This window comes from Macaca mulatta, chromosome 18 (assembly GCF_049350105.2).
Source record: "Macaca mulatta isolate MMU2019108-1 chromosome 18, T2T-MMU8v2.0, whole genome shotgun sequence".
NCBI lineage: Eukaryota > Metazoa > Chordata > Mammalia > Primates > Cercopithecidae > Macaca > Macaca mulatta.
Window position 1 is genome coordinate 79388906 of NC_133423.1, and position 12781 is coordinate 79401686.

General features: G+C 44.9%; 1 protein-coding gene across 50 annotated transcripts in view; it reads left to right on the top strand.

Annotated features, from left to right (window-relative positions):
• PTPRM (protein tyrosine phosphatase receptor type M) overlaps nucleotides 1–12781 on the top strand; it is an 829686-nt gene that overhangs the window by 754453 nt on the left and 62452 nt on the right. For all 50 annotated transcript variants that reach the window (XM_077975162.1, XM_077975163.1, XM_077975160.1 and 47 more), the window contains one exon: nucleotides 10555–10652. In XM_077975162.1, coding sequence (XP_077831288.1) covers nucleotides 10555–10652 — 98 coding nt within the window. The remainder of the gene's footprint in view (nucleotides 1–10554; nucleotides 10653–12781) is intronic.

Genomic DNA, 12781 nt, shown 5'->3' on the forward strand with positions numbered 1-12781 from the left:
GAGATCACTCCACTGCACTCCAGCCTGGGCGACAGAGCAAGACTCTTTCTCAAAAAAAAAAAAAAAAAAAAAAAGCAGCATCCAGCACCTGCCTGGCAGAGGGGCCGTCTAGTTGTACCTGTTTATTTGTCCAACACCCTTGTCCTGGGTTCCCCTTATTCCAGGCTAGAAGCCTTGGCATCTCTTATTGCTGACAGAGCTTTAGGGATGGCAAGAGTCCCCCTTGGTTTTAACACTGTCTTCCTAATACAGCCCCAGTCCTCCCTGGTCTGAATCAAGAGGTCAGCCTATCCACCAATCCCCTGGTTCCTGATCCCACCTGAGCCTCGTTGCCACACTAGGGAGCCTTGGAGCCCACGCTGGCCGTGCCAGCCACACGAGGCTGGCTTAGGGCCTGGCCCCTGCCCTACAAGCTCTGACCTTCCTGCCCCCAGGCTCTCCCTGTGCTGAGCCATCCCCTGCAGCCACGTTGCTGCTGTCTGTTGGATTCCGGACCCATCACCACCTGGACATTTCTGCTGCAGATCTCCACCAGCCATTTGGATGCCCAGGGAGCTGCTCTTGCCATAATAATTGTAAAATTATAAAATATGTTTAAACTTTTCCTCTCATTAATACGGACCATGATTTCACTGTTCTTTGCTGTTCACATTCAACAGATTCCTGTGTCTTAGGAGTTTTGTTCAATGGAAAGAGTAGACACTTCTGCTCTGGACACTGGCATCTGTCTGGAACATGCAGGAGAGCTCAGTGGGGGCCTTTGGACTTGGCTTTGGGTCGCTGGGCTCAGTTTACTATTTCACCCCACTGTACCTTGCTCCTCCTGTTCCACTTACTTCATCCTTGGCTGCTAACAGCTGGTCACACCTAAGGCTGAGCCCACACCTGATCAAACCTCCTTGCAGTACAGGTGCCCCCACTAGAGTCCATTCCGACAACCAAACACTTCTTCCTCTGTTTTCTTTCTCTAACTTTCCCGAGCTTTGATTCTAAAACTGGAACTTTCCTTAGTCATGTTTTTAGTATCTGTCAGGGTTGTCTTCCACTCCTAAACTCAACTTGCAAATCTTATCAGAATTTTACATTTCTTATAAGAGGGCCCCATGGGAGTCCCTTCCCCTCCCAAGTGGCAACAAGTGGCTCCTGCTGGAGGACGTGCCAGCCCCACCGTCCCTCCCCTCCCCTCCTCTCTCCTCTCCTACTCCCCTCTTCCCTCCCCCTTCCCCCTTCCTTCCCCCTCCATCCCCTCCCCTGTATCCCCTCCCCCATCTCCCTTCCCCCCTTCCCCCTCCCTTCCCCCTCCCTCCCCTCCCCTGTATCCCCTCCCCCATCTCCCTTCCCCCCTTCCTCCCATCCCCCCTCCCATCCCCTCTCCCCTCCCCCCTCCTTCAGAGTTGCACTCTGTCCTTTGAGACCTATGGCAGGTGCCTGACTTCAACAATGCTAATCCTGCTGTTGCCTCGCCAGTCAGACCTAAGCTCTCCCTGACTTTGACTGTCACAGGCATCCTCATACGTCAGTTACTGACCCTGGCCTTCAGCCTTCTTCTTGTGTATCGCCAGAAGAAGTTTGAAGAAATTATGCACCTGCTCTAAACATTTGAGTTTGATATTGAAAACTTTCATCATGTTTATGCAAGTGTGTTTGTTAATAAGAGATAGACAGTATGAAATATTTTCTAAGATAAGATGAGGATTGGTGTAATTAAGATAAATATGATACGTGATTTTTTTAACTGCCTCACAGATTCAAGCATATCAAACCTGAAAGAAAACTCATGAAACTTTCACTTACGGTTTTCATCCAGGAAAATTCAGCACTCCTCGAAAGCATTCTGGTTCCATTTAAAAGAGTAAATATGGCCAGGCATGGCAGCTCATGCCTGTAATCCCAGCACTTTGGGAGACTGAGGCGAGCAGATCATTTCAGGTCAGGAGTTGGAGACCAGCCTGGCCAACATGGCAAAACTCCATCTCTACTGAAAACACAAAAGCTAGCTGGGCATGGTAGCACATGCCTGTAGCCCCAGCTACTCAGGAGGCTGAGCCAGGAGAATCACTTGAACCCAGAAGCCAGAGGTTACAGTGACCCATTGTGTCTGGAATTGGTGGGTTCTTGGTCTCGCTGACTTCAAGAATAAAGCCACGGACCCTCGACGTGAGTGTTACAGTTCTTAAAGATGGTGTGTCCGGAGTTTGTCCCTTCAGATGTTCAGATGTGTCCGGAGTTTCTTCCTTCTGGTGGGTTCGTGGTCTCGCTGGCTTCAGGAGTGAAGCTGCAGACCTTCGTGGTGAGTGTTACAGCTCATAAAGGTGGCACGTCCAGGGTTGTTCATCCCTCCCAGTGGGTTGGTGGTCTCACTGGCTTCAGGAGTGAAGCTACAAACCTTTGCAGCGAGTGTTACAGCTCATAAAGGTGGTGCGGACGCAAAAAGTGAGCAGCAGCAAGACTTATTGCAAAGAGCAAACGAACAAAGCTTCCACAGCATGGAAGGGGACCCGAGCCCGTTGTCACTGCTGGCTCAGGTGGCCTGCTTTTATTCCCTTTTCTGGCCCCACCCACATCCTGCTGATTGGTCCATTTTACAGAGAGCTGATTGGTGCATTTATAAACCTTTAGCTAGACCCAGAGTGCTGGTTGGTGCATTTACAATCCTTTAGGTAGACACAAAAGTTCTCCAAGTCCCCACCAGATTAGCTAGACACAGAGCACTGATTGGTGCATTTAAAAACCATTAGCTAGACACAGAGTGCTGATTGGTGCATTTACAAACCTTTAGCTAGACGCAGAGTGCTGATTGGTGCATTTACAATCCTTTAGTCAGAAAAGTTCCCCAAGTCCCCTCCCTTCCCAGAGTCCCAGAAGCCCAGCCGGCTTCATCTCACTGGCACTGGCCATGGGGCTTTGCCACACCTGGCCCATGCACTCCAGCAGCCCAGAGGGAGCTCCTCCCCCAGTCAAGCCCAGCAGGTGCTGACCCCGGAGCACCCGGAACCCACGCCCACCTGGAACCTGCCCCGGCCTACGAGTGCTGCACTGCCCTGGCTCCCGCGGTCGCCTTTCCGTCCACACCTCCCTGCAGAGCAGAAAGAGCCAGCTCCGGGCTGGCCAGCCCCAGAGAGGGGTCCCAAAAGCGCAGCGGCGGGCTAAAGGGCTCCTCCAGCATGGCCAGAGCGGATGCCGACGCCAAGGCGGCACCAAGAATGAGTGAGGGCTGCTAGCACGTTGTCACCTCTTACCATGATCGAGCCACCACACTCCAGCCTGGGTGACAGAGACTGTCTCATAATAAATAAATAAATAAAAATTACAAAGTAATAAATATTACCAACCTCTGCTGCGTCAGGGGTTGTGAGTTCAGAACATTGTAACATAAGCCAAAATACTAAGTTTTACTCCTAAGAGAATTGTTTCAGACAGGGAAGTGAGTTTCTGGAGCCAGTATTCCAGGGCAAACCTGTAGGTTTTTACAGCTGGGCAGTGCCCCATGGTCATATTTGAGATAGGTGTTTTTTTCAAGTGTATGAAAGACTATCGTGAGGCTGGATACAGTGTGTCATCCCTGTAATCTCAACCCTTTGAGAGGATGAGGCAGGCAGATTGCTTGAATCCAGGAGTTAAAAACCAGCCTGGGAAACATAGTGAGGCCCCATCTCTACCAAAAATACGAAAATTAGCTGTGCGTAGTGTCTGTGGTCCAAGATACTCAGGAGGCTGAGGTGGAAGGATCACTTGAATCTAGGAGGTCAAGGCTACAGTGAGACGTGATCATACCACTGCACTCCAGCCTGGGCGACAGGGCTAGACTCTGTCTCAAAAAAAGAGAGAGAGAGAGAGAAGAAGGAGCAGGAGGGAGAGGGGGAGGGGTCAGGAGGAAGAGGAAGAAGAAGAAAAAGAAGAAGGAGAAGGAGGAGGATGAGAGAAGAAGAGAAGGGAAGGGAAAGGTAGGGTCACACCTGTAATTTCAGCACTTTAGGAGGCTGAAGTGGGCAGATCACGAGATCAGGTGATCGAGATGTTGGTGAAACCCCATCTCTACTAAAAATACAAAAATTAGCTGGGTGTGGTGGTGTATGCCTGTAGTCTCAGCTACTCAGAAGGCTAAGCCAGGAGAATTGCTTGAACCCAGAAGGCGGAGGTTGCAGTGAGCCAAGATCATGCCACTGCACTCCAGCCTGGCAACAGAGCAATCGTCAAAAAATATGTATAATAATACATTTTAAAAAGAAAGAAATGAAAAGAGAAAAGAAGAAGAAATAAAAGAAAGACCATTGCATATGGAGGCTGGAGACTCCTGCCTAGGGAATAAGTTTTGGCAGAGTCCTTATAGATATTAACTATCTGGAAATTAATACTTGAAGAACTACTCATATATGCCTTGGATCGTCTTTATGTATCTCCAAGGGTATGCGTAGCTCAGTTTGAAGGGTTTTTTTAAATCTATTTATTTTTTGAGATAGGTTCCCAATATGTTGCACAGGCTGGTCTCAAACTCCTGGGCTCAAGCAGTCCTCCCATCTCAGCCTCTGAGTGGCTGGAATTACATCAGTTCGAGGTTTAAGTGTCTCAGGATGTTTACCTTACTGTACTTTACATGAGAGTGTGGACTGTTCTTATCTCTCCCTTAGAAAATTTCAAGTTTCTAAATGGTAGAGACCGTGTATATATTACTCACCTTTACATCTCTACCATACCTCACAGAATGCCTGGCATTTACTACTAGGCTGAGTGCTCAACTGCTGCGTGCAGGGGTGACCACTCACCCGGTGAGGCCAGGACAGTGGTATAAATGAACAAAGCAAGCTTGGCATGAGGCCACGTTGGGAAAACATGCATGGAAAACACACTGGCACCACAACTCACTTTAAACATCATGAAGAAACAGGGAGCCTCCACCTGGGTCTTGGAAAAGTGGCCTGAAGAAGTGACTTTCAGACTGCTAAGCTGAAACCAGCAAGGAGACGTGCAGGCTTTAACTGACTCATCAGCAGAGGCGGGTCTTGCGGGAGGACGCTGGGGAGGAGCGTGAGGGAGATAGATGGTCAGGGAGGGGGAGGCGCCCTGACACAGTCCAGGACAGACCGTGTGGGACCACATTTGCCTTATTAAAGAATTTAGGGCTTACTCTGAGAGCAACGGAAAGCCATGGGAAGATGTACACAGGAAAATGATATGCAGGGTTTGCAGTCTTCATAGATGAGCCCTGGCTGAGGGGTAGGGAACGGATTCAGGGGAGGCCCCATGTGGGTCTGGGGAGTTGTATTCATCCACTTGGTAAATAGGTGAGCTGTCATGGCGGCTGGGGTTTGGAGCAGGGACAGAAATGGAGAGGGGGGAAGCAGGGTGTGCTGTGCTCTTGAAGTAGTCCTGCCGGCTAAGCAGAGATGCTTGGGGGCTGGCTGTGCTGTGAAGCTGAATTTGATCCTATATCCATGGGAGGCCCTTGGAGGAGTTAAAGGAGGGAAGTGACCTGAGATGAAAACACCTTTAAAGAGGTGGTTTCCGTGTGGTTAACATGGGTTCTCTCCTGTTTTCTTCTTGCTGGGATTGTGTGGTACACACCTGTCTGGTAGGGCCCTTCTGAGTTGCTTCCGATGTTCAAATGAGGCGGCATGGTGTAATGGAGTCCGACTCCTGGTTCAAAACTCAGCCCCATGGCTCACTAGCTGTGTGACCTTGGACAGCTTGCTTGACTTCCCAGTGCCTCAGTCTCCGTCAGCAAAATGGGGGGTGAGCAGTAGGACCTGTTCCGTAGGATGGCGTTTTCTAAATGTAATGCAATCGTACATGTAAACGACTTCAGACAGGACCTGGGAAACAGTAAGTGTTTAAAGGACATGAGGTATTATTCTGTTTATGATGGAATGCCAATTCGTATTTATATTATCTTTCTTTACTTCAAAAAACTCGAAAATGCCACTGTGAGCTTAAGGGACCTTGACTTCTCAGCAGCCCTAGTTACCATAGAAAACGTGGTGTATAGACATTCAAATGTGAAAAGCAGGGGTACAGGTCATCAAGGTTTGAAAACAATCATTTTTATAGATTTGGGGGTACAAGTGCAGTTGTGTTACGTGGATATATTGCTTGGTGGTGAAGTGTGGGCTTCTAGGGCACCCACACCTGAATATTATACATTGTTGAAATGATCGTTTTTAATATCTCTCACTTCCCATGAACTAGAGAACTCATACAATAAAGCCCATCCTTGAATGTTTTTCATTTGTGCTTTTCATTGCTTGTTAATGGTTAATGTTTTTTATTGGAAAAAAAAAAAAAACTTTCCACCCTTTTTTTTTTCCTTTGGGGCTTGGTGGTGGCAAGAATGGCCGCCTGCACCCCTCCTTCTCAGCAGAGGCCTCTGTGTGCCTGCCAGCTGGAGGAGATGGAATGTATTACTGGCCTGATGTTACTGAAATTTCTAGATGTTACCTTGCGGATTTCCCACAGGGGGACAACTGCTGAGATGAACCGTCTTGCCTATTGTGCAAACATCTGTAAATGCACCACCACAGCAATTACAGTGGCTCCCCCCAGCCAGAAACTGCGGAAATCGAATGCCCTGTCTTGCAGTCGCAACTGTTCACACCTTGAGAGAGGGAGGCTTTTCAGAGCTCCTTGCTCTGAAAAAATCTTGGGAGTTTATTGGTTTGTGCACTCTGTGAGCAATCCATAGTGATCTCGGGAGTCACAGGTCAAAGGCAAAGGGTTACTGACCTCCCATGCTGTTCCCCCTGTCTTTAGGTCCTTCAAGGGCATGGGTGCTAAGAGGAGCCTCCTTGTGTACCAGGCTCACATCTTTGGACATGTGATGTTGGCTCATGATGGTTGTGGTCACTCAGACCCCACCAGGAGCTGCCGAATCCAAATGGAGTAGCTTTGGTGACAGTAAAGTCCACCCCTCCCCTGGCCTGGAGGGTACGTTCTGATTTTGCCAGGAGACAGGTAGCTGAGTAATACTTTATTGAGATCTTGGGAAATAATTTGAAATACGTGGAAGAGAAAAGAAAAACAGGATTGATACATGCTGCATTAAAAACCTTACTTGGACACCTTCCCTATTTTCTACCCTCAAAAAAAAAAAACCCACAAAAAAAACAGGATTTGAATGAACATTTGGAAAAACATCTTGAATCATCAGCCACGAATCACCAGTGCCCACCCCTGAGCAGTTTTACTGTTGAGCCACCACAGTGACCAGGCCAGGGAGGAAGCCACGCGTGTGGCAGAAGGAACGGCCGCCAAGTGTTGGCTGCACAGCGCCCGGTGCCTGCAGGAGAGCGGAGACAGGAGAGAGCGAGGCCGGCTGCACCGCAGGGAGATGTCTCCGCCTGCACTTTTTTTTTTCTTTCTGGGATCTATTTAGAATAATCTTTGTGTTCAATTTCATTTTTAGATTTTAACACCAAACTCTTTTTGTTCTTCTGGATCCACGTATCTAATTTCAGCATTGAAAAGCATTTCACCTAGTTTATTTTTGTATCCTAATCTTTTTGAGCGTAGGTCAATGGACAAGAAAATCACAAAAACTAAGTGTGTATTACCAGCCAAGTGAGCTGCTAGTGCTTATAAACACCCTTTATTTTAAAGACAATGCGAATTTAGTTATGTAAACATGTAAAAACCCAGGCCATCTTAACTGATGCCCAGCCGCAGAGGTGAGGTGGCATGGTCATATTCCTAGATGACATGTTATGAATAGAGTTCCTTCTACATCCGAGGAAAACAGGATTCCATGGTTCACAGAGCTTGCAGGCCAGGTTAGACTAATCAGGAGACTCAGAACAAACAAATCTTTGGCGTTTCACAGTTACAACTCCATAGGAGAGCACCTGATGGTTAGATTGGAAGACAGAGCCGATGTCCTTGATGCTATAGATCAGGAGAGATCTGAAAACACACCCAGACCCAACCCCCACCCAAACCTAGTTCAGTCACAGTCTCTTGAGTTAGGACATAAGAATTTTTCAAAATCTCCACAGTCATTTTAATAAGCAGCTAGAGTTGAGAACCAGTGCCTCCCATAGAGAACAGTCACTGGGAAGCTAGGATTGCACTGTGGTTACCTAGGGTGATGGACTGAGCTAAGCTGGAAGCAGAGCCTTGGGTGGGGAAACCGAGAGGAGTGATCTGTATAGTGCCTGGGAGCAGTGGTTTAATTCCAGAGCTCCAAGGCTGTGCTCTGAGGACAGAGATAATCATGCTCCTTCTGAAGAAATCCTTGCAGAAGATGTCGCCTTTCCATGAATTGAAAAGGAGGAAAGGTGCTGTGTTTTCAAGCTTCTCCAGATTATCTTAGAAATGTAAGTTGAGAAAGGGAATCATAAAAACATTATGTCTTAATCTGACATACCTAGTATGGGTTTAACATAACACTGTCATAATAATACAGTTTACACACATGCATACAGACTTACCATCCATTCATTGATTCACTGGGTTCCTGCTGTGTGCCAGGCGTTTCCTAGGGCGCTAAGAAAACAGCAGCGAACAAAGAAGGCTGAGTTCTCCTCCAGGAGGGGTCTTACACCAATCAATCCCAGGATGTCGACTGGCAAGAAGGGGGGAGTGAGGAATATGTTGGTGGCAAAATGGGGCCCCTGCCTAGAGTGTCTCTGAGAAGACCCCTGCTGGGCCCTCACAAGGGAGGTGGCTTTACTCTTCCTGCAGGCACAAGCCGTCCATGATGCTGGGACCTCTGATTCATCCACTAGAGCCACTGTCGTCAGAAGTATTTCTGGAAACTTCTGAGTAGGTGGCACAGGCCTGTGTGCCTAGTGAAGGCCCCCCTTTGATTCAGGGGTCACATTGGGCTGTTTGCTCAAAGATGGACTCAGTGCTTTTTCTCCCCCTTGTGAATAAGTAACAAGCTGTTAAGTACACAATGAATGTACCTCTCTGCAAGCCAGAACTGTAGTGATTGATGGAATCCGATGTTTACTTGTCCCCTCTGTAACCTTAGATTAAAGTCACTGAAATCTTCAGCCTCTACATCAGGAGAATGGCACGCACATGCCAAGGGACGTGGCCAGAATGACTGGTGGAGCTTTGTGGGAGGTGGCGTGCATGGTCCCTTCCCCAAAGGGATTAGATGCAGAGACATCAGGAGACCAAGTCAGCTTTTCTGGGGAGGGTAACAGTGTAGTCAGAAGCAGCAAGGGAGAAATGATAGGAATTTGTGTTGTGGAAGGAAAGGAAGGAAGCCTGGACAGGGAGGAAGGAGAAGAAAAATTACACAAGAACCAATTGCTAATTGGTCAAGAAGGATAGGGAGTGACTGAAGGGCCCCTTGGGTGTGTCACTGTTGTTCAGTGTCCAGGCTGCAGCAAAAGGACAGCTATTAATAAACATCCTTAAATGCATCTCGTTTTCTTTCTATTGCTTTGTTGTTTATAAAATGCCTAAGTATACATTAATTCCAAGAATCCTCAAAATAACCTTGAGAGGTGTTACTGTGATCAGTACATAAAGAAAGAAGACATTGAAACTCATAGAGGCTAAGTAACTTGCCCCAAATCACACAGCCAGTTAAAAGGCAGAAGCAAATCTCAAATTCAAATATTTGAGCTCCAGCTCTGGCAATCTAAAATGTCAAGATACCTAGTACAATTGGGTTCTGGTCCTGGATGTGCCTGAACGTTTGTATGATTTCACATATACCGTGTGACTCTCCAAGCCTTTGAAGTTGCATTTCTCTCATTTCCTTGCCTTTCTATATGTCTTATAAAGATTTCTACTATTACATTTATACCCTCAAGTATGCATGAGCACAAAGTCGAGTTTGGGATTTTTTTTAATCTGAATTAAAAGAAATTGTAAATTCCAACTTTCTGTACCCGATTCTTTCTGTAGCACTGGCCTTTTGTAATATGTATTTTTCCTTTTTTTTTTTTTTTTTTTTTTTTCAAGCCATAGGAAAGAGCTTTTTAATGCTCAGATCCCAAGAGCTAAGGAAGTAGATGGCTATTCATGTTCTGCCCGGAATCTTTATGTTCAGTGAGAGGAAGCGCAACTGCTTAAAACTCTTAACTTCTCTCTCTTACTTTAGAAAGTCAGGCGGAAAAAAAAAATGGATTAATTTGACAGATAGCACAGAAGAAGAAAAATATTAGAAACAAGAAGAGGCCATTTCTCCTGTAGAGGTTCATTTCATTCTATATACCACTTCCCTGGGATATCTGCCAATTGTTAGCAGAAAGAGTAATGTTACCTATTTTTTTAAATTTCACTCTTGAGTACTATGGAGATAAATAGCTAAATGATGGAGAAATAACTTTCTTTCATGGTAGTAGTTTAAGAAGGGTAAAAAGAGCTCAAATGCAGATGTTTGATGACATGAGAAAATTCAGCGACGAATGAAAAATTTGATATTTCTATAGGTGCAGTTTTAGAAAGAGTATCTTTTTGCATTGACACTAGAGACCTGTGTCCATCTGTAAAAGTGAGGGAACTGCATGTGGGTATTAATAGATGTATTTGCAAGCACCGGAAATTTTCCAGTTGAAACTTACAACAACAACAACAACAAAAAGTTTCTGTTCTGTTTTGCTGCAGGGCCAATGCAGGAGACCATCTATGACTTCTGGAGGATGGTGTGGCACGAAAACACTGCAAGCATCATCATGGTGACCAATCTTGTGGAAGTGGGAAGGGTGAGTGGACCATCTGCTGCAAAAGGCCATTTTGTTCCTTACTTAGTTGGTAACAGAAAGTAAGGCATGAGGCAAGCTTTTGAAGTATTATGTGTACTCCCAAAAACATTAACTACTGCAGCTCCTCCTATTGCTTGCTGCACTTGCTTATAAATTATCAGTAAACATAGCTTGAATTGCTTTCATTTGTTGCGATAGCAACAGACAGAAAGGCACTCAAGATTTAAAAGCAGTTGTTATCGGGCTATATTGAGTGCACAAAAATACCTCTAAACATGAATGCTGATTGTTGAGTGTCAAAACTCAATGGGTGCTGCATTAGACATGACTACATTCCCAAACTCAAGAAAATTGGCTCTAAAAACAGTGTGCAGCTCTGGATTCAATCCTTAGATTAGAATTCCAGCATCTTCTCTTGCTTAAATTGGCCTTTCCTGTGTCTCAGTTTCCAAACCTGTAGGATGGAAAACATCATCTTTCTGAAGGTCTTCTACTACCTTCTCCTTAGTAATTGTTTCTGAGCAGTACTTTCATTTAACCAGGAAGCTGTTACATAGTGGTAATTTCAGTAGTGGTATGCTCTAGGATTATTTCCAAAGTGAAATTTTAAAATGAGCAAACACACAGCGTGCAGTTGCCTTATTTACAGTAGGTTGAATTCCATGGTTGTGCTAACTGAAGAGAAGTTGGCGTCATGAGATTTGCCCTCAGCAAAGTCAGCCTAGAAGTTATCCCAGAATTGAAGCAGTGGGATAGGAACCATAAAGGGATCGTCTCTTAAGAGTCTCAGGTTTCAGGAAGCACAAACCAGGAAGAAGAAAGACATCACAATTCTCTCATAATGAGAATATTCAGTAAGTGTGTGTGTGTATATATATATATACATATACACATACACACACGTAGGACATATATATATACACACATACACACAATTCTAGCAAAAATGGCACATTAAGCTGAAAATCCTCCTATAAACATCTAGAAATTCTAGATAAAAATATGAATATGTATTTTAATATGTTTATATGTATATCACATGCATATGCAAATATGTATTTTTTAAATGTTTAGCTTACCCCTTAATAAAGACAGCTACTACAGACCAGAAATAAAGTGAGCACTAGAGAGCCTAGGGAGGGTAGCGCGTGCATGCACCCTTAGGAGGCTGGGCAGGGGGTTCTGTGTGAGTCTTGGGGGAGGGTGGGCAGCATCAGTCTTTGTGATCTTGGATCCTAGGTTTTAAAGCCCACTGAGGGCAGGAAATAATGTGGACATGTACAGTGCTAAGAATTTGCATGTCAACTGCCACACAGAACCAAAACCCACAAAGAGTAGACCCTCAGAGAAAGGAAGACTGGGGAAGTGGAGGTAGGGAGAGGGAGGAGGGAGAAGGGAGAGGAGCACCAGCCAGCCCAGGGAATTGACAAGGAAGTTACACCATCTTCACTTAGGTAGGATCTGTGGGGGTGAAGCACTTCCACCAACTGCAGGGTCAAAGTAAACACCTAATAAAATCAGAAAATAATTAGAACCATGAATCATAAAGTATCATTGTAGTATTAAAGTTGTCAGATGCAAATAACATGGTACCAGGAAAGGAAATACATGTTTTTAAATGTTGTTATTAGAAAAGAAGAAATACCAACTAAGCATCTAATTCAAGAAGACAGATGAATAACAGAGCAAAACCAAAGGAAAAGAAAAGGAAATAATAAACATGAATAGAAATTTATTAACTTAAAAAGCACAGAAGCAGTAATAAAGTTCAACAAAATAAAAAGCTGGTTTTGTGAAAAGGTTAATAACATGCACCTCTGGCAACAGATCAGAAATAAACAGAGAAAAACCACATATAGCCAATAGCAGATTTTTTTTTACTGCAATAGAATAATATGAATAACAATATATTTGATGAATTAGGTAATTTTCTAGAAAAATATGACTTTCCAAAACTGACTCAAAAAGAAACAGAAATTCTGAGTAGATTATGATTATCTTAAACTCTAATTCTGGTTAAAAATTGACCCATGGAAATGTACCAGTGTATTTATAGGTACTAAATATTCAAGGAACAGATAATTCAAATGTACATTTTAAAAATACATAACATTTTATAAATACATAAA